A 25,173-nucleotide genomic window follows, 5' to 3' on the forward strand; every position below is an offset into this window, starting at 1 on the left:
CCCAGATTCCCAGTAGGGGCCATGCAGGAGGCAGCCAATCGATTTGATGCTTCTCTCTCATCAATGTTTCTACATCTCTTTCCCTCTCCCTTCCTCTCTAAAATAAATACAAACATATTTTTTAAAACTGTGTGATTTAATATATTGTTTCAGTCACAAAAATCCAAATTCTTAAGACCTTCAGTACTCTGCAGAACTTGATCAATGATGGCTGTGTTTTCTCAGAAATTGGTTTAGAGGTAGACTGTGAACTAAAAACGTTAAACCCACTGCCATAACGGCTTAATGGCAAACTACAACATTCCTGAATAACTTCTTGGCCATAACTTACTTTGTGAACTGAAAACAGTGAGCTAAGTCTAAGGTTTTAACCATAATTCTCTTTGTGTGTATATGTGTGTCAATCAATCATCTTTTTTTAAATCATTTTTTTATTTTTCAGTTACAGTTGACATACAATATTATATTAGTTTCAGGTGTACAACCCAGCAATTAGATATTATATAAATTATAAGTTATCATCCTGATAAATTTTGTATTCATCTGACACCATACATAGCTATTAGAATATTATTTACTATATTCCCTATTCTGTACTTTACGCCACCATGATTATTCAGTAACAAGCAGTTTGTAACTCTAAATTCTTCCACCTTTTTCACCCAAGCCCCCTCCCATCTGTCAGACGTCAAAATGTTCTCTGTATCTATGAGTCTGTTTCTGTTCTGCTTGTTTATTTATTTTGTTTTTCAGATACAATTGTTGATAGATATGTATTCATTGCCATTTTATTATTCATATTTCTTCTGCTGCTGCTTCTGCTTCCTCTTCTTCAAGAAGACCCTTAACATTTCATGTAATACTGGTTTGGTAGTAATGAAATCCTTTGTTTTTTTCTTGTCTGGGAAGCTCTTTATCTGTCCTTCCATTTTAAATTATAGCTTTGCTGGGTAGAGTAATCTTGATTGTAGGTTCTTGCTTTCATCACTAAGAATATTTCTTGCCATGCCCTACTGGCCTGCAAAGTTTCTGTTGAGAAATCAGTTAACAGTCTTATGGGAGCTCCCGTATAGGTAACTAACTGCTCTTCTCTTGCTACTTTTAAGTCTCTCTTTATCTTTAACCTTTTGCATTTTAATTATAATGAGTCTTCGTGTGGGCTTCTTTGGGTACTTCTTGTTTGGGACTCTCTGTACTTCCTAGACTTGCATGTCTACTTCCTTTACCAGGAAGGGGAAGTTTTCCATCATTATTTTTTCAAATATGTTTTCAATTTCTTGCCCTCTCTCTTCTTCCAGCATCCCCATGATGCAAATTTTGGTATGCTTGAAGTTGTCCCAGAAGCTCCTTACACTGTTTTCATATTTTTGGATCCTTTTTCTGTTTTTGCTGTTCTAATTGGGTGTTTTCTGCTTCCTTATATTTCAAATTACTGATCTGATTTCTGGCTTCATCTACTCTATTGTTGATGCCCTATAAATTATTCTTCATTTCAATCAGTGTATCCTTCATTTCTGACTGGCTCTTTTTAATGGTTTCTATGTCCTCTTCATGCTATTGAAGTCCTCATGAAGTTTCTTGAAGTTCTCACTAAGTTCCTTGAGCAACCTTATAGCCAGTGTTTTGAACTCTGTATCTGATAGTTTGGTTGCCTCTATTCATTTATTCTGGAGTTTTTTCTTGTTTTTTCATTTGGGACCTGCTTCTTTATCTCTGCATTTTGGCTGCTTCCCTGTGTTTCTTTCTATGTATTAGGTAGAGCTGCTATGTCTCCCGGACTTGGTAGAGTGGTCTTGTGTAGTAGATGTTCTGTAGGGCCCAGTGGCTCAGCCTTCCCAGACACCTGAGCTAGGTGCTCCAGGGGCAACCCTGTGTGAGCTATGTGGACTGTCCTTTTGTAGTTGACCCTTGATTGTTGTTGGCATCCCTGGGAGAGATTGACCCCCAGGCCAATTGGCTGTGAGGACCAATTATAACTACAGCAGAGGAGCTGCTGTGCAGTAGTCAACCCTATGGATCAGGACTTGCGTCAATGGGGCTTTGGTGCTCATCAAGTCTGACCCTTGAATGTGTCACTCATGGAGGTGGTAGATTTGTAATATGGCATGACTCTGAACCTGGGACACTAGCTCTGGGGCCTCCTAAGAAGTTTAAGTGGGTGGCCCCACTTGTACTCTGCCCGGGGCCACTGGCCACAAGCTACATAGTCATCTGCAGATAGCTGCTACTTATGCCAGACTTGAAGGTTCCCAGGAGAGGCCAAGCTGTGAACCAAGGCTGACTGCTGCTAGTGCTGGGCCTGAAGCTACTTAGCAAGAGGTATGGGATACATAGAGGCCAGGTGATGCTTGTTTGAGAGATTTTAGGAAAGTTTGAAGCATGAGGAAAGAGAGGCCATTTGTATGGAAAAGCCACTGGAAATGGCTTAGGTGGGCCCATAAGTTGGGTAAGGCAGGGTCTTAGGAAACCACCATGGTGTGGTGAACAATGAGAGGCAGGTTGATGGATACTAGGATATGGCACCCACCAGGCATGTGACCGCTGTTTCCCTGCCTCCTGTGTTGAAAACATAAGAACATGTACTCAAAGTTTTCTGCGACCAGAAAGCCTGATGTTTACCCCAGAGGGCGCCCAGCTGCATCCTCTGAGTGCCCAGCCCAAAGATGAAGGACTTTGCAGTTCCCCCTGAGCCTCCACTCTGGGGTGCTGATACCCCAAGAATCCTCCGGCCCTGGCATTCCATGAATCCTCCGGATACCGCACCTCTGCCTTTCCTACCCCAGGTCAGGTCCTCAGATCCCCTGTTTAGGAATTCAACTCAGACATTCTGGCCAATAGGATGAGTTAGTCTCTGCACATCTTTCCATAAACCCAAGCAAGGAAACCTCTGTAAGTCTGTAGCAGGTTGTTCTCTGTCATAGATGGAGAATCAAGCCCGCTACTCAGACATTTCATATTTTTAGTGTAATGCTCAGTTAAGGTATATGAAGTTACTGCTTTTGGCTTTTGATAACCATATGTCTTTCTCTGTGTGCTAGACATGGATATACAGAATCCGTTTCCAGCTTGGGGCACCAATAATTATAACCCTAGACCCTGGGCTAACACATTCTCTTTCCTCTGATACAGCAAGGTGACTGACTTGGCCATATTCCTCCCAATTAGTCACATCAGTGTGGTTATTATTTCAGCCCAAATTTCCTGTATACAATATAGAAATTCTTTAATGAGAGGCTTTGATAGGTGCTGTGTAATTAAACTTGCTCAAGAGTGATTACATGGATATATGAGAGATCCACTTCCCTTGTCCCTCATTTTCTCACCTTGAAATCCCAGTCCCCAGCTCAAGGGCTTCCCCACTGTTATTGGTTTTAACTGGCTGTCCCTATTCCTAGCTAAATCTCCTTTAATTCTGCTCCATGTGCATAAACAATAATAAAAACTGTCGTTTAATAAAAGCTAAGCATTAAGCTAAATGCGCTTAACATATGTAAACTTGTTGAATCTTCATACAGTTTCATGAGATGATGATGATGATGATGATGATGATGATGATGATATCCCTTCTATGAATAAAGAAATTGAGGCTAAAAAGGGGTAACTCTTTGCCCAAAATAACATAGCCATTAAAATGGCAGAGCTGGGATTCAAGCTTATATCCACCTTACTCAAATTTAAGCCCTTAAACACTAAATTTAATTTTTCTCTTGGAATCAAAACATTTAGCATTTTATAGTTTCCAAACTAAATGTATATATGTAAAGGTGATATATGTATGTAAAGGGGAAAAAGTATGTAATTTATACATATGTAAAATTTTATATATTATAATTATAATTTATGTATACTATATAACATATTATGTATACTATATAGCATATTATGTAAGCATATATATTATATGTTACTATGTATTATATATACACATATATTTATATATACATATATATATATGATGCTGTTCTACACCAAATTTGTTATTCCCAAAAAGCTCACCACCCCACTTTACCCTCAATGAATGCATCAATTCTGTAAGTGGCAGCTCTTCTTCCTTTAATTCAATTAATCAGTAAACCTTAGTTCTTTCCTCTCCCAGATATACCCTGGATTCAATCTTTCCTTTTCATTCTTCCTGTCATTAATTTATTTGTCATTAATTTATTGAAATCAATTTACTGAATTCCTACTATATGCTAGGCAGAGTTCTGGAGCCCAAGAATAATATCTCTGTTCTTGAGTAGTGTACTAGAAAAGAAAAATATTCAAGAAATACAGTGCCATCCAGGGTGGAAGGAGCATCAGTAGAAATCATACCCAACACACAAGAAGCCCTGAGGAGGAAGTGAGCAGACCACGGGGGGGGGGGGGGGGTGAGGAGGAGTTAGGGAGCTCCCCAGAGTGAGCAGCATGGAAGCTGAATCTTGAAGGATGAGGTGGACAAGACTGAGTGAAGGCAGTGAAGGAGGGAGGATGTGCCATGCATGGGAGACCATGTGGGGACACGGAACAAGTACCATGAAATCCTACCACTTTCTTCTTAGATTATTGAAATAGCCACCAGCTGGTCTCAATTCTCCCCCTTATGCAAGTGCATATGAGCACTGCTGATAAGTCCTTAAAAATTATCATAATATACAAAATATAAACAACACAATGTGTATACAGTATAGACATATATTTAAACTGATATATGTTTAAACTGAGATATACTAGTATGTGTTTATGCATGTGCAGCTGTGTGTGTGTGAGTGCGCACGCGTGCATGCGCGGATGCACACACATGGGCCAGTTTATTATTATTTTAAAATATATTGTTATTGATTTCAGAGAGGAAGGGAGAGAGATAGAAACATCAATGATGAGAGAGAATCATTGATCGGCTGCCTCCTGCATGCCCCATACTGGGGATCAAGCCTGCAACCTAGGCATGTGCCCTAACTGGAATCAAACCGTGACCTACGGGTTCATAGGTTGATGCTCAACCACTGAGTCACGCCATGGGCCCGTTTAAATTTGTGACTCATCTTTTAGTCTGCCTGACCATCAACAATCTAGGCACATCAGGATTTGTTTGTTTGTCTTGGTGGAAAACCATACTCTGTCCATCAGTTGGGGGAAGGGAGGATCTACCATTTCCAACTCAGGTCAAGGTGACTTCTCAGTCAATTCATTCATATTCTGTTTAAACAGACCCCAAGTTTCTCCCTCTCCCTTCTTCCCTATGATCATGTCTAATCCCCATCAGCTCTTTCCCTGACTCTCTAAATAAACAAACTAATGCAGGTTTCATTGACCCTTCTCAGGGGATTGCTCAGCCCAAACTAGTTACTTCCAAGCGGAACTGAAGCAAATTTTCAAGAAAAATACCTACTTCAGTATGAATTATCCCAATTTTGTAATAGTGGTAACTATATATTTTTAAACACTCTATGAACCTCTCTGTGCCCCCCCCCCCACACACACACACACACACAATAGATAAATAAAAGAAAATGAGAGGCCTACTAGGTAGCCAAACTGCAACTTACCTTCTGGACTCTTACAGGGTCCATGGGTGAGTGTTGGGGAATTATAAACCTGTTTTTCAAACTGCGGCTAACCCAGTAATGCTGCTGTGAAATTGAAGGCATAGTCATGTGAATTTTTAATGGCTCAGAATAGAGTACTTTATGGTGGAATGAATGGAAAGAAAAATATGAGTGAAACTCAAGAGTAAGGGTGTTGCTTTGACAAATGTTATACTTATGTAACCATTTGTACCAACTGGCATGGAAGGTGTATTTCTCACTAAGGAGCGTGGAAAACCCTATGTGAAAGTTAGGTTTTGTTCCACACCCCCAGGACTCCCAGTCGCTTAGATGCCCTGCCAACTCGGGCACAACGGGAACCCGGTGCAGGCGCGGGCCTCCAACCCACCAGGGGGCGCTACACAGAATCCGGTCGCCAAGTGTAGCACGGCGCACGCGCCCGGAAGCATTTCCACCCGGGACACATTTTCGGTCCACAGGCCGCTAGCGTTTCCTGTGACGTATATCCTGTTGGCCGCGCGGCTCACGTGCGTACGGAGAGGAAGTAACGTCACCCGGGAGCGTTCGGAAGCCGGGCTGCGGCGCCGCATTGGAAGCGCTTCGCCAACATGGCTCACCTGCCGATGAAGCTCCTGCGCAGGAAGATCGAGAAGCGGAACCTCAAGTTGCGGCAGCGAAACCTCAAGCTGCAGGGTGAGACGCGCGAAGCCTCGCGGCGCCGCGCTGCTTGGAGCCCGCGCGTGGCCGTGGCGCGCCTGGCGGGGCCCCGGGCCCCGGCGTGGCGCGGGCAGCGTCCCTCGAGCACGTGTGCTTGTTGAGAGTGAAAAGGCGGCCTGGGGCGGCCTCGAGTGGGGTCCCGAGCCGCTGCCCACTCGCCCGTGGCCTCACACCAGCCCTGACACTCTGGCCATCGGTTTCTCCTCGCTGACTTAAAGCAGGAGGCCTCTTGGCTTTCCTTGCAGGCCTCCAGCAGTTCCTCCTGCTAAACCAGCTTGTTCCACCCCCACCCCCCTTCTAACTCCCTCACTGCCTTCGGGCCCCACCTCGTCCCCACCTCACCCATTGCCGAGCAGACACGTGGAGCCACCTCCGTGCACCTTGCTTTTGCATCATCAGTTTAATGTCTCTATATCTTCAAAAGAAGCTCGTTGTCCCCCTTGCCACAGGCTTTCCTCCGCCTCTCCTCCTGTAGCTCTTCTGCATGTACAACTCCAAGTGTCAAATGCAAAGCCTCTCTCCAGCCCTATGTTCCCATCACTTCCAACTCTAGTTTATAAATTCCTATGTATTTGCATCTTTCACAGAGATACATAAAAAGGGTTTTACCCAAATGTCACCTTGCTTACCTACCTCATTTGCAGTCCTAACTTCTGACGGTGAGCCAGAGGTCTTAAAGTTGTTCAGATTAAGCTTTTGGGGTCCTGTGTAATAAGATGTAAACCCGCGAAGGCAATTTTTGAGGTACACTGTCTTACCCCAATTGGTTTTCAACTGAGATTAGTTGATTGGAAGAAATCCTGGAGGAGCAAGGTTTGTGGGTTTTTGAAGTTCCCTTATATTTCCAATTCTTAACATTACTAACTACTTTTCAGTAAAGGTGTTGATTAAAATAAAAGATGATGTAATTTTTTATACATAAACATGGAAACTTTTGTAAAGACATTTTCACCTATTTATATACACTGAGTGGCCAGATTATTATGATTGCTGAACGCATAATAACCTGGCCACTCAGTGTACTTCTCTTGAGTACCTCATTTATTTGATATCAAAGATACTATAAATCGTGCACCTGATCAGTTTTTCCCTTTTGCATTAGCTAATAGAAAGCTCAGGGCAAATAGGTGGTTGATCTCCAGCTAACGTCTAGAATACTTTTGGTACCCATTTGAGATACAAATACACTGAGTGGCCAGATTATTATGCATTCAGAGATCATAATAATCTGGCCACTCAGTGTATAACTATTGGGACAAATGAGTGGTTTCATCAACAACTTCCAGTTCACTAACATCTAGGAAAGTTCAGGGTGAGTGTTATGAAGTTGTATTTATATGAGAAGCAGTAGTTGTATGAATAATATGTAAGTTGTTTTTAATATATCTGTTAGTCATATATTATTAATGTCTATATTAAAATGCATATTTTGTAACTACCATTGTCTCACCCCAGCTGTTTAAAAATTTAACCTCTTAAAGTTTTCTTATTCCAAACTTAACTCTTGACAGATGGTTTTCTGAAATTAAGAAATGCAGCTTTCCTTTTTCCAGCATTTTTCCTTAAAAGGAATTTATTTGCAACACTTTAAAATTGCAAGTGTTTTAAAGAGTATAGTTTATTGACTTTTAGAAAGGGAGAAGAGAGAAATCTATGTGAGAGCATAACATTGATCGACTGCTGCCTGCAGGCCTGCTACTGGGGGTCAAACCCCCAACCAGGCCTTGTGCCCTGACCTGGAATTGAACCAGCAACCTCTTGGTATATGGGACTGAGCTCACCACACTGGCCTGGGCGAAAGTGGTTTTAGTAATGTACAACAGGTCCTCGAATAATGTCATTCTGTTCAATATCGTTCATTGTAACATTAATGAGGTGCCATGGGACCTTATCATTGACATTAAGTGAGGACTTAACCGTATATGAAAGGGAAGCAGAAGCTAAATCATTTCAGTTCTAGAAGCCGTGGAATTTCTCATTTGAGATTCCAGCTGTTTCTGAGTAAACTTCCCTGTCTTTGATACAGTGTGTTCTGTGTTAAACAGGGACCTGGGATGTGAGCCTATCAGAAACTCAAGATGAAGATATGTCTCAAGAAACAGTAGCAAGTGGAAAAATTAAAAAATCCCTAAAACAGTCTATGAATGTAGGCTTGTCAGAAGCCCCAAATGGAGATACATGTAAAGAAACAGCGGGAGGTGGAAACGTTAAAAAATCCCTAAAGCCGTCTATGACTAAGGGCCTGTCAGAAGCCCAAAATGGAGACATATCTAAAGAAACAGTGAAAAACGTAAAAGTTAAAAAATCCCCCAAGAAATCTACCCTATTAACCAACGGGGAAGCAGCAGTGCACTCTCCCAATTCAGAATCGAAGAAGAAAAAGAAAAAGAGAAAAATGGTGGATGATGCTGGGCCTGGTAAGTTCTTCATTTTCTTTGATTTGAAACCATTTAAACTGTTTTCTGTTAGTTATCATTCTTCTTTCTTTACTATTGTGCCCACATGGCATGCAAGAACCCCTGATACTAGTTTCCAGAAACTACCCTAGGAGCTCAAGGAAACATTGGGGGGAGGGCTTACATTTTAACTTCTCTCAAAATATTTGTCATGCCTTTACATTCCCTAACAACCTTGAGACCTCACTTAAAGAAGAATCTCCTTAGATGTCTAGACATGTGCTCCTCCGCTAGCTGATAAACAGAACATACCATGGCACATACTTCAGGGTTACCTGCTTGCAAACAGCTGTGGAATTGCTGGTACTAAAATCCGGCGGGTAGTAGAATCTACTTTTCTGGCCTTTGCATGAATGATTGTTTTCACTTAGCTTTTTTTTGCCCCATTCCTTTTCCTACCATAAATTCCTCCCTTCTGAAAAGAAGAGTTAGTGATAATATGGATGTGCAAAGTGTACAAAATAGCAGGAAACTTCTGAATAAATGGAACATGAACTTGCAAGTGAGTATAAGGACCAGGGTAGTGTTGTGTTGCGGGGAAGTGCCGTTTTCTTTGGGAGATGATTGGATGTGAGGAAGCTTAGGTGAGAGGCGTTTCATCGAGATGTGAGCTAGCTGAGGTTTCAAGGGAGGATAGAAGCGCAGCTCTTCACCCTTCTGCCTGTCTGTGAGAAAAGCTTTACTGGATAGAATGCTGCAGTACCCACTTGTTTACTTGGTCTTCGTGGTGACAGAGACCATGTGGCCTGCAAAACCTAAAATGTTTACTGTCTGGCCCTTTAAGAAAAAGTTTTGCCAGCACCTAGGTTAGAATTTACTGTTTGTCTTGTCTGAAATAAAGCTTTCATTTAGAAAGGAGCTTTGAACATTTCTAAACGGCACAGCTGTCTTCATGCTGCCTACAGACTAGCACATTTGTAGGTTATGCGAAATTGCTTAAAAAGTGAAACCAGATAGAAAAAAGCATGAAGGTAAGACATTACAGTTTTTATTTAAAGTGACTGTAATTTGATTCTAAAATCATCCACCTCTTTTAGGATTATTTTTCTAAGTTGCCAAAGGAAGCGATTTATTTCTCTTCTCAAGCACTGAATTGCAGGGCTGGGGGTTTCAACTCGATGGGTAAACTTTAAGAACTGTCATAAGGAAAACAGAAGTCATCAGTCATGAAGACCGGCTGGTGATATCCATGGCTTTTGAACGTGTGGGTCCTGCAGAGTTGGCCATTTCCACAAAGTCTCAGGAAGAGGCCAGTCCTGGGCTGCAAGAGCCCTGAGTTCTGGTCTGGAGCCTTCTGCTCTAACTAGCATCACGAACCACCATAAATTGACAGAAGCCCAGCATGGTAGCTAACCCCCTTGACCCAGAGGAACATGGAAGAACATGGTGGAAGCGGGAGTAGAGAAGTGAAAGCCAGAGTTCTTCCTTTCGGCTCCTCACCACTTACGTTCAAGGACAGCCAGTGTCTGTCACCCAGCTGAGTGGGATGTTGCCCTGCTTTGTAGTCTTCAGTGACATGAAGAGCCTTTGGTATTTCTGTTCATCTTCAAACAAAATTAGCTTTTATAGAAAACTGAAAACTCAGTAAAGTATATAGAACTTGGTGTAATTAGAATACTTAAATTGTTTAGTTAGACTTTGTAAAAGCTGATTACTGAAGATGGTATAATACATTAAGAATCCTAAAATACAAAGTTTTGTTGGCAAATCTGCACGTCCCCCTGGGCTTTTAAATAAATATAACCAAATCTTTATGAAAGAGACATTCTTAGCAAATTAAAGCTGGAAATGTGTTAAGCTTTTGAAAATAGACCTTTTTGTGTCACACGTCTTTTATTTTGTGATCTTGTTTGGTATTTTTATTTGAAAAAAAATAAGGGTTTTGTTCTTTAAAACCAAAGATACCAAAAAAGCAAAAACAGAAGACAAAGTGGAACCAGAGGAAGGTGCCCAGGCCCCTGAAGCCACCGAGAACAGTGCGGAGGAGCCAGGCGATGGAGAAGAGGAGAGCGAGGTGCCCAGCCTGCCCCTGGGACTGACAGGTAACCCAGCAAGTTCTCCAGACCTTTAAAATGCCGCACCTCTCCGATAATAGATTTGATGGTTCAGTTGTTACTTGTACCTGGAAGAAGTAAATACTGACAAGAAATGGTTAATATCTTAAGTGCAGCTTTTATCTTCCATATTGTGCCTTAGTTTTTGTTCTTTCTCTAGTCTTTCCTTTTTTCCTGACAATATTTTAATAATGCACACCAACAGCTTCTGGGGTCCTTTGTTCCTTTGGTTTATCATTTTTTAAAGCTCATTCCATGTTGTAGGGGGAACATCATTGGCCCAGACGTCTGGAGACCAGAGGTTTAGTACTGGCTTAGTTAATAAGAAGGAATGGGGAGGAAGGAATTAACATCGAACTTGTGTCAGGTTAACCCCCTTTGGCCCTTGTTTCTTTATCTGTAAAGTCAAGAGTTTAGACTAGAATTAGTTGCTCCTAACCAAAAATGTCTAGGAGTCACTTGAGTGGTTTGGTTTGGATTTTCTGTTAAAATACTGAGGCCCAGCCTCAGACCTGCCTGATCAGAATTGCAAAGATGGCAGCATTCTCATCCAGGGCAATTTTGTCTCCCAGGTGGGGTGACCAGCTCATCCTGGTTTGCCCAGAACATGACCAGTTTTAGCTTTGAAAGTCCAGCATCTCATAAACCTCCTCTATCCCAGGAAAATCATGAGGGTTGGCCTCCAACATTTTTGTTGTCAGAACTGGGGGCAGGCTACTGGCATCCCCTGGGTAGAGGTCAAGGATCTGCAGAACATCCTGTGTGTAAAGGACAGCCTCTCACAACAGAATTCTCCAGCCAAGGTGTCGGTCGTGCCAAGGTTGACAGTACCTGAGTTTAGCCAGGCTGTGTAGGAGTAGGCGCTCCCGGGGTGGGGGGTCAAGGGGGCGAGGGTGTTGGTGCTCCCCTGCTGAAGAATGCACACCCGATACGGAGGTCCAGTCTAACAGTCCGCCTGTATCTGACTCGGTTGTCTTTTGGTAGTAAGATTTACCACTCTTGTTTTACTTCACTCTTGGCTTTTATTATCCTCAACTAGAGGCCTGGTGCACGAAATTTGTGCACGGGGGGGGGGGTCCCCTCATCCCAGCCTGCAACGACGCAAGCATTCTGCGCCCGGCCTGGCCAGAGGCCCTTCGCAGCTGGGCGCGGACCGCTTACCTCGTTGCCGAGGCAACAACGCAAGCGTCCCCCCACCCCCCTCCAGCCACTCAGTGCCCGCTGCCCAAAAGCCCTCCGTGATCCACTGTCAGCGGCGGCCACTGCCGCCGCGACCCCTCCCCACCCGGGACTGGGGGGCTCTGGTGGGGCTGAGAGGACTGGGTGCTGCCATCTTTGTGATGGAGTGATGGTCAATTTGCATATTCCCTCTTTATTAGATAGGATGTTTCCACTTTTTATTTCAGATTTCTTAAACATATTATTTCTCTGCGCTCCTGTCCCCAACCCCACCCTTGACATTTTAATTTCCTGCAAATCCCTTGGTTGTACTTCCTCTCTCTCCCTTACTATTTTGTTACATTAGGGGCTCTGGACATGGACTTTACGTAGCCATCAGCAAAGGAGACATTTTAAAAGTGTAGGGTCTTTTTCTTAATACTATGTGGGAATGGTTGGGATTTAGTCTTAGTGGAAGAAGCTCTAATAAGTTTGACTGCAACCCAGTAATGCTTTCAATCAGCAAAACTAATTTAGACAGTATAGCTGAAATAGCCACTAAAAATGATAAATTTGCTAATGATAACTGTCTTCCGTTTAGGAGCTTTCGAGGACACTTCATTTGCTTCTCTCTCTAATCTTGTCAATGAGAACACTCTGCGGGCAATAAAAGAAATGGGCTTTACAAACATGACTGAAATCCAGCATAAAAGTGTCAGACCACTTCTGGAAGGCAGGTATGATTAACATGGACGTTTGGCCATTAGTATCTATTTGTAGTGCTAGTTGTTTGCCCAGGAAAGTTTATGCCCAGGAGGAACTGCCAGTGTGTTCTTTTGATTTGCATTGTATTGGTTTACATATCCAACCTGCACTAAAGGCTTTAAATTACTTCCTGGAGTTTGAAGAAGTGTTCACTTCTGTTTCCTGGCACGATTCTTACTTCTGAGTTAGGTGTGTTACTCCGGTGGTTGAATTCAGTGATAGAGAAAGGAGGAACTTTGTCTTTCTTGATCCTGTTCCAGCCTTGGAGCCTAAAACACCTGTGATTGAGCATGCTGGCTGTTCAGTTAGTACTTGCTGAATGAGTATACTGAGTGTCTCCTCCTTCCCTTTTTAACATTTAGGGATCTTCTGGCAGCTGCAAAAACTGGCAGTGGCAAAACGCTGGCCTTTCTCATCCCTGCAGTTGAACTCATTGTTAAGTTAAAGTTCATGCCCAGGAATGGTAAGCCTTTGATCCGGTGGTTTCTGCCATTGTCTCACTAGAAGTTCATTGCGGCTTTTATGAACTCGTGATAATTAGTTTGATTTTTTTCCATATTCATTTTTTTGGTTTTTAGGAACAGGAGTTCTTATTCTGTCCCCTACTAGGGAACTGGCCATGCAGACTTTCGGTGTTCTTAAAGAGCTGATGACACACCACGTTCACACATACGGGTTGATAATGGGCGGCAGCAACAGGGCTGCTGAGGCACAGAAGCTTGCTAATGGGATCAACATCATTGTGGCCACACCAGGCCGTCTCCTGGACCATATGCAGGTGAGAGAGCACTTGTGTACTGTCTCATTGTCTTGTGTCAGACAAACTTGACAGCTAACAGTGTTTCTTTGTCCTTTGTCTTGTTAGAATACTCCAGGGTTTATGTATAAAAACCTGCAGTGTCTGGTTATTGATGAGGCTGATCGTATCTTGGATGTTGGGTTTGAAGAGGAATTAAAGCAAATTATTAAACTTCTACCAAGTAAGTGGGTAGTATCTGTATGTGGTTTGCAAAGTGGTGGTTAGAAGCAGGTGAGAGTTGTTCCTATATGAAAACTATTAATACCAGAATTTCAACACATTGCAGACGGATCACGAGAATTCTCGCTTTACATTACACAGTGTTTTACAAAGTATCGTACTTTAAAAACATATTAGCTTGTAAGAACATGTAATAAATAACTTCAAAATGCAATGGGTATTTAATTTTAAAGTGTGTCTTTAGCATTTATGTAAAACATTTTTTGTACTCATTCAATAGAAACTTACTTGGCCACTGGGTAAAGCTAGCAGTAAAACCATTGGTCCCACCTTGGCTGGTTTGGCTCAGTGGATAGAGCGTCAGCCTGCAGACTGGGGGGTCCCGGGTTCGATTCCAGTCAGGGGTACATGCCGGGGTTGCGGGCTCGATCCCCAGTGGGAGGCGTCCAGGAGGCAGCCGATCTATGATTCTCTATCATCATTGATTCTCTATCATCTATCTCTCCCTCTCCCTTCCTCTCTGAAATCAATAAAAATATGTTTAAAAAAAAAACAAAAACTACTTGTCCACAATGTGTTAGTATAGCCACGTGAAGTCGCTATGCCAGTTAACCTTAGAGGTAGTTTGCAATATAAACATCAAACTTATTAGTAACTTAATACAGTGGTTTTGCCAAGTTAGAGGTTTAATGCAAGTGAAACAGTCCAAACGTGTCTCATTCCCGTTCGCCCCCACCACCCTCTCACCTTTTCTTCATCTGGCACCTCCCAGGCAGCCGTAGACTTGTTGCCTTCTGTGTGATGTGTGAGTTGTACGTACCTTGGTTATAGTACTTGTAACATTTTAAACTGCTTACATCTGTAATAAGGCCATAATTCCATTCATTATACGATTTGTTTTTTATGTTTTACTGAGATGTAATTGACATGATCTGTACATATTTTAAATACTCAGTTTGATAAATTTTCCCATTCCACCATGAAACCATTATCACATCAATATAGTAAACATCTCCATAACCCTCTAAAGTGCGTTCATGCACCTTTGTACTCCCTCTCAGCCTCTGTAGGAGCAACCCTCGCCTACTACCAACAGCCACTCACACACATTTCTCTCCCAGGCAACTGTTGATCTGCCTTCTGTCACTGTAGATGTGTTTGTATTTTCTAGAGATTTATGAAGTTGCTACAAACATTCATCTACAACTTTTTTATTTTTTCTTTCTCTTGGGTAACTACTGAGGAGTGGAGTGACTAGTATATTTAACTTGTACCATTTTTATATTTCCTTCAGCAGCGTACAGAAGTTCCAGTTCTACCTATTAAGTCTTGGGATTAACTTCTAACTGGTCTTTTTCAAAATTGTTCTGGCTGTTCTCCTTTGCATTTCTGTATAAATGTTAGAATCAGTTTGTCAGTTTCTACTCCCTAAAAATACCTGGTTGGTTGGGATTTTATTGAATACTAGAGGTCCAGTGCACAAAATTCGTGCACGGGTAGGGTCTCTAGCAGCTGCCGGCTGCCGGCCAGGGCCTCCCTTCCCCCGGCTGCCTGTCGCCCCCACCAGCCAGGGGGAAGCCAACGTCCACCATGTTCCGCACCACCCCTAGTGGTCAGCACATGTCTAACTCCTGGTTGGTCAAACTCCCGCCTGTGGGGACAATTTGCATATTAGCCTTTTATTATATAGGACTAGAGGCCCAGCGCACGAAATTGTGCACGGGTAGGGTCCCTAGGCCTAGCCTGCTATCAGACCCATCTTCTGCCTGCTCACCAATCCTGGGTCCTGCCCCGCCACCCCCACCAGCCAGCTGGTTCCCCTTACCGGCCCTGGGTCCTGCCCTGCTCCACCGCCAGCCACCCGGTTCCCCTCGCCGGCCCCGGGTCCTGCCCCGCTGCCATCACCAGCCACCCAGTACCCCTCGCCAGCCCCCCACCTCATAGCGACTGGTCAAGCGGTTGTTCCAGTCATTATGCTTATGGTCACTGGCCTTTTATTATATAGGATAGAGCATTGGTAAAAGGCAATATTGAGTCAGTTCAACCTATGAATAAGGTATATCTCCATTTATTAGCTCCTTAATTTCTAAGTACTTCATTAAAGTTTCTATTTCAAATTGTTTATCGTATGTACATATACAGTTGATTTTTATATATCCATTTATGTCTGGCAAGTAATTATTTCTATGTTCATCTGGATTGTTCAGCATGAACCTTCAGATGAAACTAGCCTGGATTTTCCGCGTAGGCAGTCATGTCATCTACAAATAAAAAAAGTAAATTCTTCACTTAATATTTTTCTTGCCTGATTGCACTGGTGAGAACCTCCAGTACAATACAGAATAGAAATAGTGAGACAAGATTTTTGTAATGCCCCCTATCAGATTGAGGGTGACCCCTTTTGTTCCTCGTTTGCTTAGATTTTTTAAAATCAGAAATAGATGGTGAATTTTGTTAAAAGCTTTTCTGTATCTGTTGAAATGATCCAATTTTTTCCTTTAGTTTGTTAATATGGCATACTGTATTGGTTAATTTCCCAATGTTAAAGCAACCAGCCCTGCATTCACGGAATAAACCCTACTTAACCATGCCTTATCCTTTTTTATATATTGCTGGATTCGCTTTGCTAAAGTTTTGTTTAGAAATTTTGCATTTCTGCTTATGAGTCATTGGGTTTGGATATTGGGGTAATGGCTGGCTTCAAGGAATAAGCTGGGAAGTAAATTCTCTAGTGTCCTGGAGAGTTAGTGAAGAATCCATACTATTTCTTCCATAAAAGTCTGCTAGAGCTCACCACTGGGGGCGTTGGGGCTGTAGTTTTCTTTACATGAAGATTTTAAGTACAATTTTTTTAATAGGTACAGGCTAGTCAAGTTTTCTATTTCTTCTTGAGTGAGCTTTAGCAGTTTGTCTTTCAATCAAGGAAATTGTCCATTTCATCTAAGTTGTCAAATTTATGAACATAAAGTTGTTTGTGATATTCCCTTAATCTCTGTAGTGTTACCACGTCCCCCATTCCTGATAGTTCTACTTAGGAGCATTTGTAGTTGTGAAGCAGTTCTAAGGATTCCCTGAAAGATTCGGATTATTCTTACATGTATGTGTTTCAGCACGCAGACAGACCATGCTCTTTTCTGCCACGCAAACTCGAAGAGTTGAAGACCTGGCGAGGATTTCTCTGAAAAAGGAGCCATTGTATGTTGGTGTCGATGATGATAAAACTAACGCAACAGTGGATGGTCTTGAGCAGGTATTATTGTCAATACCTTCAATGTTAATGAGTGTGGGGACGTGTGTGTCCTTGGAGTATCCTCCAGAAAGCGGTGGGTTCTTGAACTTTTAATTCAAATATAGTGAACTTCAGTATTGGATCTCTGGCTCTTCCAGCATAACGTAACTTGAACTCTGAATAATTTAATTAGCTCTCTTTACTGTCTCTTAATACCACTTACCACTTAGGAAGCGTCATTAACCACTATTTAAAAATGTTTAGGGATCTTGCTCTGAGTTAGAAGGTGGAGAGACTGGTTTCAGCCATGTAGCTGTGGAAAATTGGAAATGAGGTGACAGAGATCTAAACTAGAGTGATTACAAATAGGACTTGAAGCCCTAGCCGGTTTGGCTCAGTGGATAGAGCGTCAGGCTGTGGACTAAATGGTCCCAGGTTCGATTCTGGTCAAGGGCACATGTCCAGTTTGTGGGCTCAATCCCCAGTAGGGGGCGTGCAGGAGGCAGCCAATCAATGATTCTCATCATTAATGGTTCTCTCTCCCCCTTCCTCTAGGAAATCAAATCTTTTTTTAAAATTGGGCTTGAAGATCGAGTCTTTTGGTGAAAAAAATAATTTCTGTAACAGTTCAGCATAAAAACCTTTCATTGGTGTTTTGTTTTTTAAATATACCCAGCTTTGTGCTCTTATTTTGGACTATGTATATAAGCTGTGATTATTTGAGATGTTGCTATTAAAGAGCTTTCAAAAATGAATTATTGATATATCTTGAGAGTTCCAGTTAGTTGAGATATTAATATATTATGGTTGCAAGAACTGTTGATAACCAATAATCTCAGAAATAATGAAAAGAATTTAGTGTCCAATGGTTACAGCCTGTTAAAGGAATCTAAAGAGCTTAAATTTGTCTTATTGCAGGGATGCTGTGTTATGATGATGGCAGGAATTTTACTGTAGGAAAAGCACAACAGAGTGTGTGCAGTGTGCTCGTCGTCATATTGGCTCACGCAACTGCAAATGTCCATTTGGTTATTTCGTGTCTGTTCATTTGAACTACTTCTAGGGATATGTTGTTTGTCCTTCTGAGAAAAGATTCCTCCTGCTCTTCACATTCCTTAAGAAGAACCGGAAGAAGAAACTCATGGTCTTCTTCTCATCTTGTATGTCCGTGAAATACCACTATGAGTTGCTGAACTACATCGATTTGCCTGTCTTGGCCATTCATGTGAGTGATGATGAGAAGTTCATTAAAATCAGGTTGTGCTGCCTTAGCCAGTTTGGCTCAGAGCATCAGTCTAGAGACCGAAGGGTCCCAAGTTCAATTCCACTCAAGAGCACATACCTTGGTTGCAGGCTTCTCCCCAGCCAGGCCTTAGGGCCAGTGCAGGAGGCAACCAATCGATGTGTTTCTCTCACATCAGTTTCTGTCTTTCCTTCTGTCTTCCACTCTCTCTAAAAATCAGTGGGAAAATATCCTCGGGTGAGGATTAACAACAACAACAACAAAACCAGGTTGTACTTACCCAGGTGTATAGACTGTGGGTTTGAGGTCTGACTCTCCAGGTCAGTCAACATTGGTGAGTGGTCCTGTGTGGAGGGGGCTTTGCTGGGTTTGAGGAATGAGAACCACAAGGAATAAGAGACACCCTCTACTGGGGAAAACAGGACACAGGCCAGGGAGTGAACTTGAAGTAAAGCAGGTTCACAGCTCCACAGTTTGGGGGTTCTATATCTGGACCTCCCAACAGCTTCATGTTTCTAGCTCTAACGGATGTTTTTATTTGATTCTAGGGAAGGCAGAAGCAAAATAAGCGTACAACCACATTCTTCCAGTTCTGCAATGCGGATACGGGGATATTGTTGTGCACGGACGTGGCAGCTAGAGGGCTGGACATTCCTGAAGTCGACTGGATTGTTCAGTATGACCCTCCAGATGACCCCAAGGTAAGGGGCATCCTCGGGTATCTCAGGATGGCTGCACATTGAAGAGCGCACTTGGTTATGCACGTCATGTTTCATTGCACATGACTGTGCAGTAGTTCTCAAATTTAGGGAAAAAAATAGTATTTAGGGTTTTTCAGGACCCAAAAGGCTGTGTAAGGAGATTTAAAAGGCATCGATGAGGCTTAAGTTAGGACTGTTATATGCTTGGAATGATTTGCTAAGAGTAGTAGGTCTCAGAAGGAAATAAAACTTGCTTATATATAAGACTGTAATATATGTAGTAAAATAAGTTTACTAAGTATTTTCAACAAACCTATAAAATAAAAGGATAATATGTAAATTGATCCTAATGGCAGAACAACTAGTCGCTATGATGCACACTGACCACCAGGGGTCAGTGTGCTCCCACAGGGGAAGCTCCGCTCAGCCACAAGCTGGGCTGACCACTGTGAGCGCAGTGGTGGTGTTGGGAGCCTCTCCCGCCTCCTTGCAGTGCTAAGGATGTCCGACTGCAGCTTAGGCCCGCTCCCCTGGGGATCGGGCCTAAGCCAGCAGGTGGACATCCCGCAAGGGGTCCTGGACTGCAAGAGGGCGCGGGCCGGGCTGAGGAGACCTCCTCCTCCCCCCCCCCTCCCCCGCCGAGTACACACATTTTCATGCACTGGGCCTCTAGTAGATTATATAAATTGTCAACTGGCATTTAAAAATTTTTCAAAAAGCCATTTTGAGGACAAAGCACACTTACTGGTCATTTTATTAGACCATAAAGCTAATGTGAATTTCATGTCCAGCTTTCCTTTGGCCTCGGTCATCGTCCTATTACCTCTTCGGGGATGGGGCATGCAGAGGAATTAACGGGGAGGGGCACCCCCTCATAAAGAATGCTCACCTGCCCACCACCGCCAGTCCCGGGAATGCAGGCTGCCACGGGTGCCTGTCAGGCTGTGTGAACTCAGATGTTCTCTCTCTACCAAAGGAATACATTCATCGAGTGGGAAGAACTGCCAGGGGCCTAAACGGAAGGGGGCATGCCTTGCTCATTTTGCGTCCTGAGGAATTGGGTTTCCTTCGTTACTTGAAGCAATCCAAGGTAAAGGTCTTTGCTGGGGAAGTCTTAAGTTGGAACAGATCCTCTTTGTGGAATTGTTGGCCTGTGCAGGTGGCCTCGAGGTGTCCGGGGAGTCATGAGGCATTGCAGTGCTACTGGAACAGTTGTTACAGAGGTTGAACAGATGAGGTTCTGTGGGGGGCTGGCCCAGGAAATGTGATCCGAAGGAACTACCCCTATGGCTTAATCCTTGAGTTCCATGTTGGTCAGCAATGCATCTGTGTCCCTCGCCGCCTCTCCCAGTCCTGCAGCCTGTTTGAAACCACCTCCCCTCCTGTTAAACCCCTCACACCTGAGCATCGCTGCCTCCTGCTCCCCTCCCTGCAGTCTTCTCTGCATCTTTTTCTCGGGCATCTTTCCCGCTTATATAGTGGGGGTCCTCATTCACTCCTTTCTCTTTCTCCTCCTCCTCTTACTCCTCCTCCTCTTCTGTCCCTCATTCAGCTGGTTTGTCTTCAGTCTCTCCCTTGCAGTCAGCTCTTCACCAGCTCAAGTCTTTCACTAAGAAAAATAACTTCAACCCGAAACCCACTCTCCTACCACCCCTCCAGTCTGGCTACTGACTTGCCTTTCTTCTGTCTGCATTTTGAATCACAGTTTATATTTTCTCCATTTTTCCACTCACCCTGTGGTCCAGCCCATCCACCAAACCTGAATTCATTATAACTGAGTGGCCTCCATTGCTGGGTGTGGTGAATGCTCACCAGGCCTGCTCGTCCCTGCATTTGCCTCCTTGTCAGCTCCCGGCACAGTCTTGCCAGATGGATTTTCCTCATTCCACAACTCAGCCCAGCTTTCCAGAATTGCAGCTAGACTTGGCACTTTTTCTCTGGAATGCCCTTTCCTGGTTCTCTAGACGCCTCTGGCTTCAGCTAGCTGTGTCTGTTCTGGGAAGCCAGCCCGGACCTCCTCCTCCATGTCCCCACAGCGGGCTGGGCAGCTGCGTCCTCCCAGCACCCAGCACAGGTCTGGCCTGCCTCCTTCCACTTACCTAGTCAGTGACGGCACTAGGAGGGCCCTCCTCTGGGGGTTGGTGGTCATCGTGACCTGGAGTCAGTCCCGCACTCCAGTCAGAGGCGGTGTGGTAAAGGGGCAGCTCTGGCATGGAGAGCGAGGGGTCCTTTAACTAAGAGCTCCAGGCCTTCCCATCCCCCAGAGCCTGTCTAGAGCGAGAGCTTCTTGACACATGCCTGTAAAATTCCTCACCTTCCCTCCGCTGTTTGTAGAGCTTTTCACTTTCTCTTCATCTAAACATGGGCATGGTGATCCATCCTAGTTTACTAATCTTCACGCTTTTGTTTTCTAGGTTCCATTAAGTGAATTTGAGTTTTCCTGGTCCAAGATTTCTGACATTCAGTCTCAGGTACGCTTTCTTCTGGCGGCCTCAGCCTCGCCCCAGCATTGCCTCTGCCGTGCTCCGCTGGCGGGCATGGCCTCCTGGGGCCCCTTTGTCCCTGAGAAGTGCGCACCATGGTCAGTCTGGTTTCTCGCTGTGCCGGTTACCACACGTCTGCTCTGCATCGTCTCAGGCCAGGCCACATGGGAACTTTGTAATTATTCTTACTGTGGCATGATTTTGCAAATATTGCAAAGCTTGGAACAAGTGTATTGGCACAAATGTTTTCGTAGGGTGGTTTTTCTAATACATACGAAATCTGCTATTTTATTAAAACCAATGTTTCTTTCCATTTCAGCTTGAAAAATTGATTGAAAAGAACTACTTCCTTCATAAGTCAGCCCAGGAAGCATATAAGTCATACATTCGAGCATATGATTCCCATTCTCTGAAACAAATCTTTAATGTTAACAACTTAAATTTGCCTCACGTTGCTCTGTCATTTGGCTTCAAGGTGCCTCCTTTTGTTGATCTGAGTATCCTTTTCTTTGTTGTTATGAATTGGTGCAGAAATTATGGGACAAAAGCCTGTATGGGGCATGTGGGCTTAGCACTGGGTGGGTGGTTGTGTGCTCTGGCTGGGAATGGAGGCACGTTGCTCGCCCTGGTCACTGCATGTCAGGCAGGGATAGTGACGGGAGTGAGGATGACAGAAACATGACACGTTATGACTTAGGCCTTTAGGAAAGTCAAAGGAATTTCACTGGCAGAGCCCGAGGGAGCTGTGCAGTCTGGGGAGAGGCCAGGAATTGCAGGGCTCGGGCTGCTGTACAGGTTCGGGTTAGCTGTGTGAGGACTGGAGGTTAGGATGCCCTGAAGCCAAAGAGAGAAGACAGAACCTTTAAAGAGCTGCTGTCCTTAGAGCCATTAAAGGATTTCGTACAAGGAAGTTGCAAGATTAGCAAAAGAAAGGAAAACTTAAGTGCCACTCAAGATAAAAGGCAAAGGGGGTATCTCAGTTGCTTCTGTTGCAGTTTATAATCACATTTTCATCAGAAGAAACAGCAGCTAAAGCGAGGCCTGTTCATCAATGCTATGGCCTTAGCTCCTGAAGGAGAAAGCCGGATTTGGGTTGCATCCCCAGTGGGCGTTGAGTAAATGCCTGCATGTTGAATCTTCACTTGTTGAAGCATTCCTGAGTCAGCCCCAGTGGAGGTGAAAGTCATTTGTTTCGACACAGGAAGTATATTTTGTGCTCCCTATAAACTTGCTGATTTACCTCTTTATTTCTTACAAGTAAATTGTCTTGAGTTCTATTGTGTGGAGAAAATAATGAATGACTAACATACTGGACTTAAACTCATTCCCCTAATTTTAGTCCGAAGTCACAGGGCACTCCTGATTTCCTGCAAATGTGTTTCGTAGGCTCATGTTACACGTTTCCATGTTCAGGGAGGGTGAGGTGGAGGGACATCGGGGTGTGCTGCTTGGTGCCTGTGGAGATGTAAGGTTGGAGGTTACCTTTGTGTTGCTTGATTCCCTTAACATGCACTTTAGACGTGAACAGCAATGAAGGCAAGCTGAAGAAGAGAGGAGGCGGCGGTGGATTCGGCTACCAGAAGCCCAAGAAAGTGGAGAAGTCCAAAATCTTCAAGCACATTAGCAAGAAGTCTTCCGATGGCAGGCAGTTCTCTCACTGAAGACCGCCCTTCCGCCTTCAGGGCTTAGTCCTGAGAGGAGGGGTTTTTCTTGCTCTAACAAGGACTTTTTACTGTAGGATTGGGACTGATCTAACAAGAGTGTGCATTGGCATGGATTGCAAGCAATGAGCACTTTCCAGCAAGTCTTGTTTATTTTGAGCTACAAAACAAAAACAAGAGTTCATTTTTTCTTGATTTCCCAAGGACAACACAAAGGGGTTTTTTTGGTCTTTGTTGTGATTAAAGAATATTTTAAGGTTAAGTTGTTGTTTTTTTAATCTCATTTGTCATTGTTTTAATTCTTTTTGTACCTTTTCTTCTGGTGTCTGAATATTTTTGCGACATGGATTGCTGTAGCAACCTGCTGAAACGGGCAGGTCACCCCGTACACTGGAGGTGGTTTGGGGTGACCGTGCAGGGAACTGTCTGGGTTTTTTGTTGTTTCTGAGGCCTTAACGATAGTTCCTGATCCCTCCTGAAAATGCTGCCATGTACAAGGACAGAGCTTTTGGATGTACCTAAGAAGCACCTTCAACTAAAGGTGGCATCGATTTTTATATTTGCCAGACTAAAACAGCCTTTCCCCATTTTGTTTTAAGAGCAAGAAACATGAGTTGTGCTTTGAATAAAATGCTCCTGTTTGGAGTTGGAGGAGAGCTGAGATTCCTGGCCTCGTCTACACCTATGGAGGTGTGATAGTCTGCTACTCCATGTGGTAATTAAAAGACCTTTTAAAACAAATGGGGACGAAGCACCTCTTTCAGACTTGTTTCAGGTGGGGCTTGCTCGTTTGGGGTTTAGTGAGCTCTTCCAACTCTGGACTCCTTAGCAGGTAAATCATCTTTTTGAGGAAAAAAAAAATTGCTTCTTTCAGATCCATGAAACATGAGCAGGCAGGGGTCAGAGAGAGCAGGAGTTTAGTCACATGTGGTTTTCTGCTGTGGAGCTCCTGATCTGTGTTTTATTTTTATTTCTACTGTGCTTCATAACTACAAATGGTTATTACAATTTAAAACCAAAGTTGCTGGCATCGCTTTGCTGTTGTGCCCATTGATATTGTAGACTCTTGTGAAATACAAGGACACTGAGAACATCAGATGGAGAGGAAACCGTCGGATGGAGAGCATTCCGGAGGGACCGGAAGGAATGGTGTCCTGTAGCTGGCCCGATCACCGTCACGTCCCTGGCTTGTGCTGGGTGCAGACCTGGATTGCTGGACTCCTGACATTTAACAACTGTTTCTCTATCCAGTAACTTGTTTTTCTTTTTTGTTTCAGAAATAATCACGTTTCAAAAATATGTACAAAGAGAAGAATATTTAATCATTGAAGAGAAATAAAGACTGAATATTTTGTTATATCCTTCCAGTGTTTTATATACGTACTTTAAATGTTTTTATCAAAAGTGAAATTCTCTACCCACTATTTGCGACCAACTTGTTTGATAACATGTTATTTTCCCATGTCATTAAATAATTACATCAGTTTTGTGTTTCATTTATTAAGATGCTTTGTTAAACATGCTGGGTCTGCCAGGATTTGGGCTCTAGATACCTGCTTGTCCCAGACTGGTTAACTTATCTCAGTGTGTCTGAGAGAAGATAAAGATCATTCTTACTATCATAAAGATTGTTCCTGCTATAATAAAGTACCTTATTTCAGGTACTTACTAAGAGTCCTATGTGAGATTCTGCTGGCAGGGTGGTCCAGGTTGGGGGCACCCAGACTTGACCCTGCTGGCCAGGATTCAGACTGAGGGAGCCAGTGCTAGAATCAGATACGAGGTCCGGGCAACACCTGCAAGGCTTACCTGTGTGCGGAGAAGGCGCCTCGGGTTCCCGTGCTGAGGCAGGTGCTGCTATCGGCAGGCAGGCTTGAGTGGCGTTGGACAGGAGCCAGCAGACCACATGCAAAGGAAACCTGTGGGTCCTCCGGACTGCAAACAGTAAGTCGTTGCTATAACTTCTTTTAAAATACATTTTACTGATTTTTTTACAGAGAGGAAGGGAGAGGGATAGAGCTAGAAGCATCAATGGGAGAGAAACCTCAATCAGCTGCCTCCTGCACACCCCTACTGGGGATGTGCCTGCAACCAAGGCACATGCCCTTTACCAGAACCAAACCTGGGACCCTTCAGTCCGCAGACCTACGCTCTGTCCACAGCCAAACCGGTTAGGGTGCTATATCTTTTATATTCATC

General features: G+C 43.6%; 1 protein-coding gene across 1 annotated transcript; it reads left to right on the forward strand.

The window, feature by feature from the left end:
- Positions 1-6,078: 6,078 nt before the first annotated feature.
- Positions 6,079-24,507, forward strand: DDX18 (DEAD-box helicase 18). Its single transcript, XM_079782300.1, has 14 exons — positions 6,079-6,221; positions 8,291-8,662; positions 10,603-10,743; positions 12,515-12,650; positions 13,041-13,141; positions 13,257-13,456; positions 13,544-13,658; positions 16,768-16,907; positions 17,950-18,111; positions 18,678-18,830; positions 19,807-19,920; positions 21,245-21,301; positions 21,633-21,810; positions 22,832-24,507. Exons 1-14 carry the CDS (start codon positions 6,137-6,139, stop codon positions 22,972-22,974), a joined length of 2,097 nt encoding a protein of 698 aa, XP_079638426.1. The 5' UTR covers positions 6,079-6,136; the 3' UTR covers positions 22,975-24,507.
- Positions 24,508-25,173: the final 666 nt, after the last annotated feature.

Source organism: Cnephaeus nilssonii (genome assembly GCF_951640355.1).
Source record: "Cnephaeus nilssonii genome assembly, chromosome: 10".
In the NCBI taxonomy this organism is placed as follows: domain Eukaryota; kingdom Metazoa; phylum Chordata; class Mammalia; order Chiroptera; family Vespertilionidae; genus Cnephaeus; species Cnephaeus nilssonii.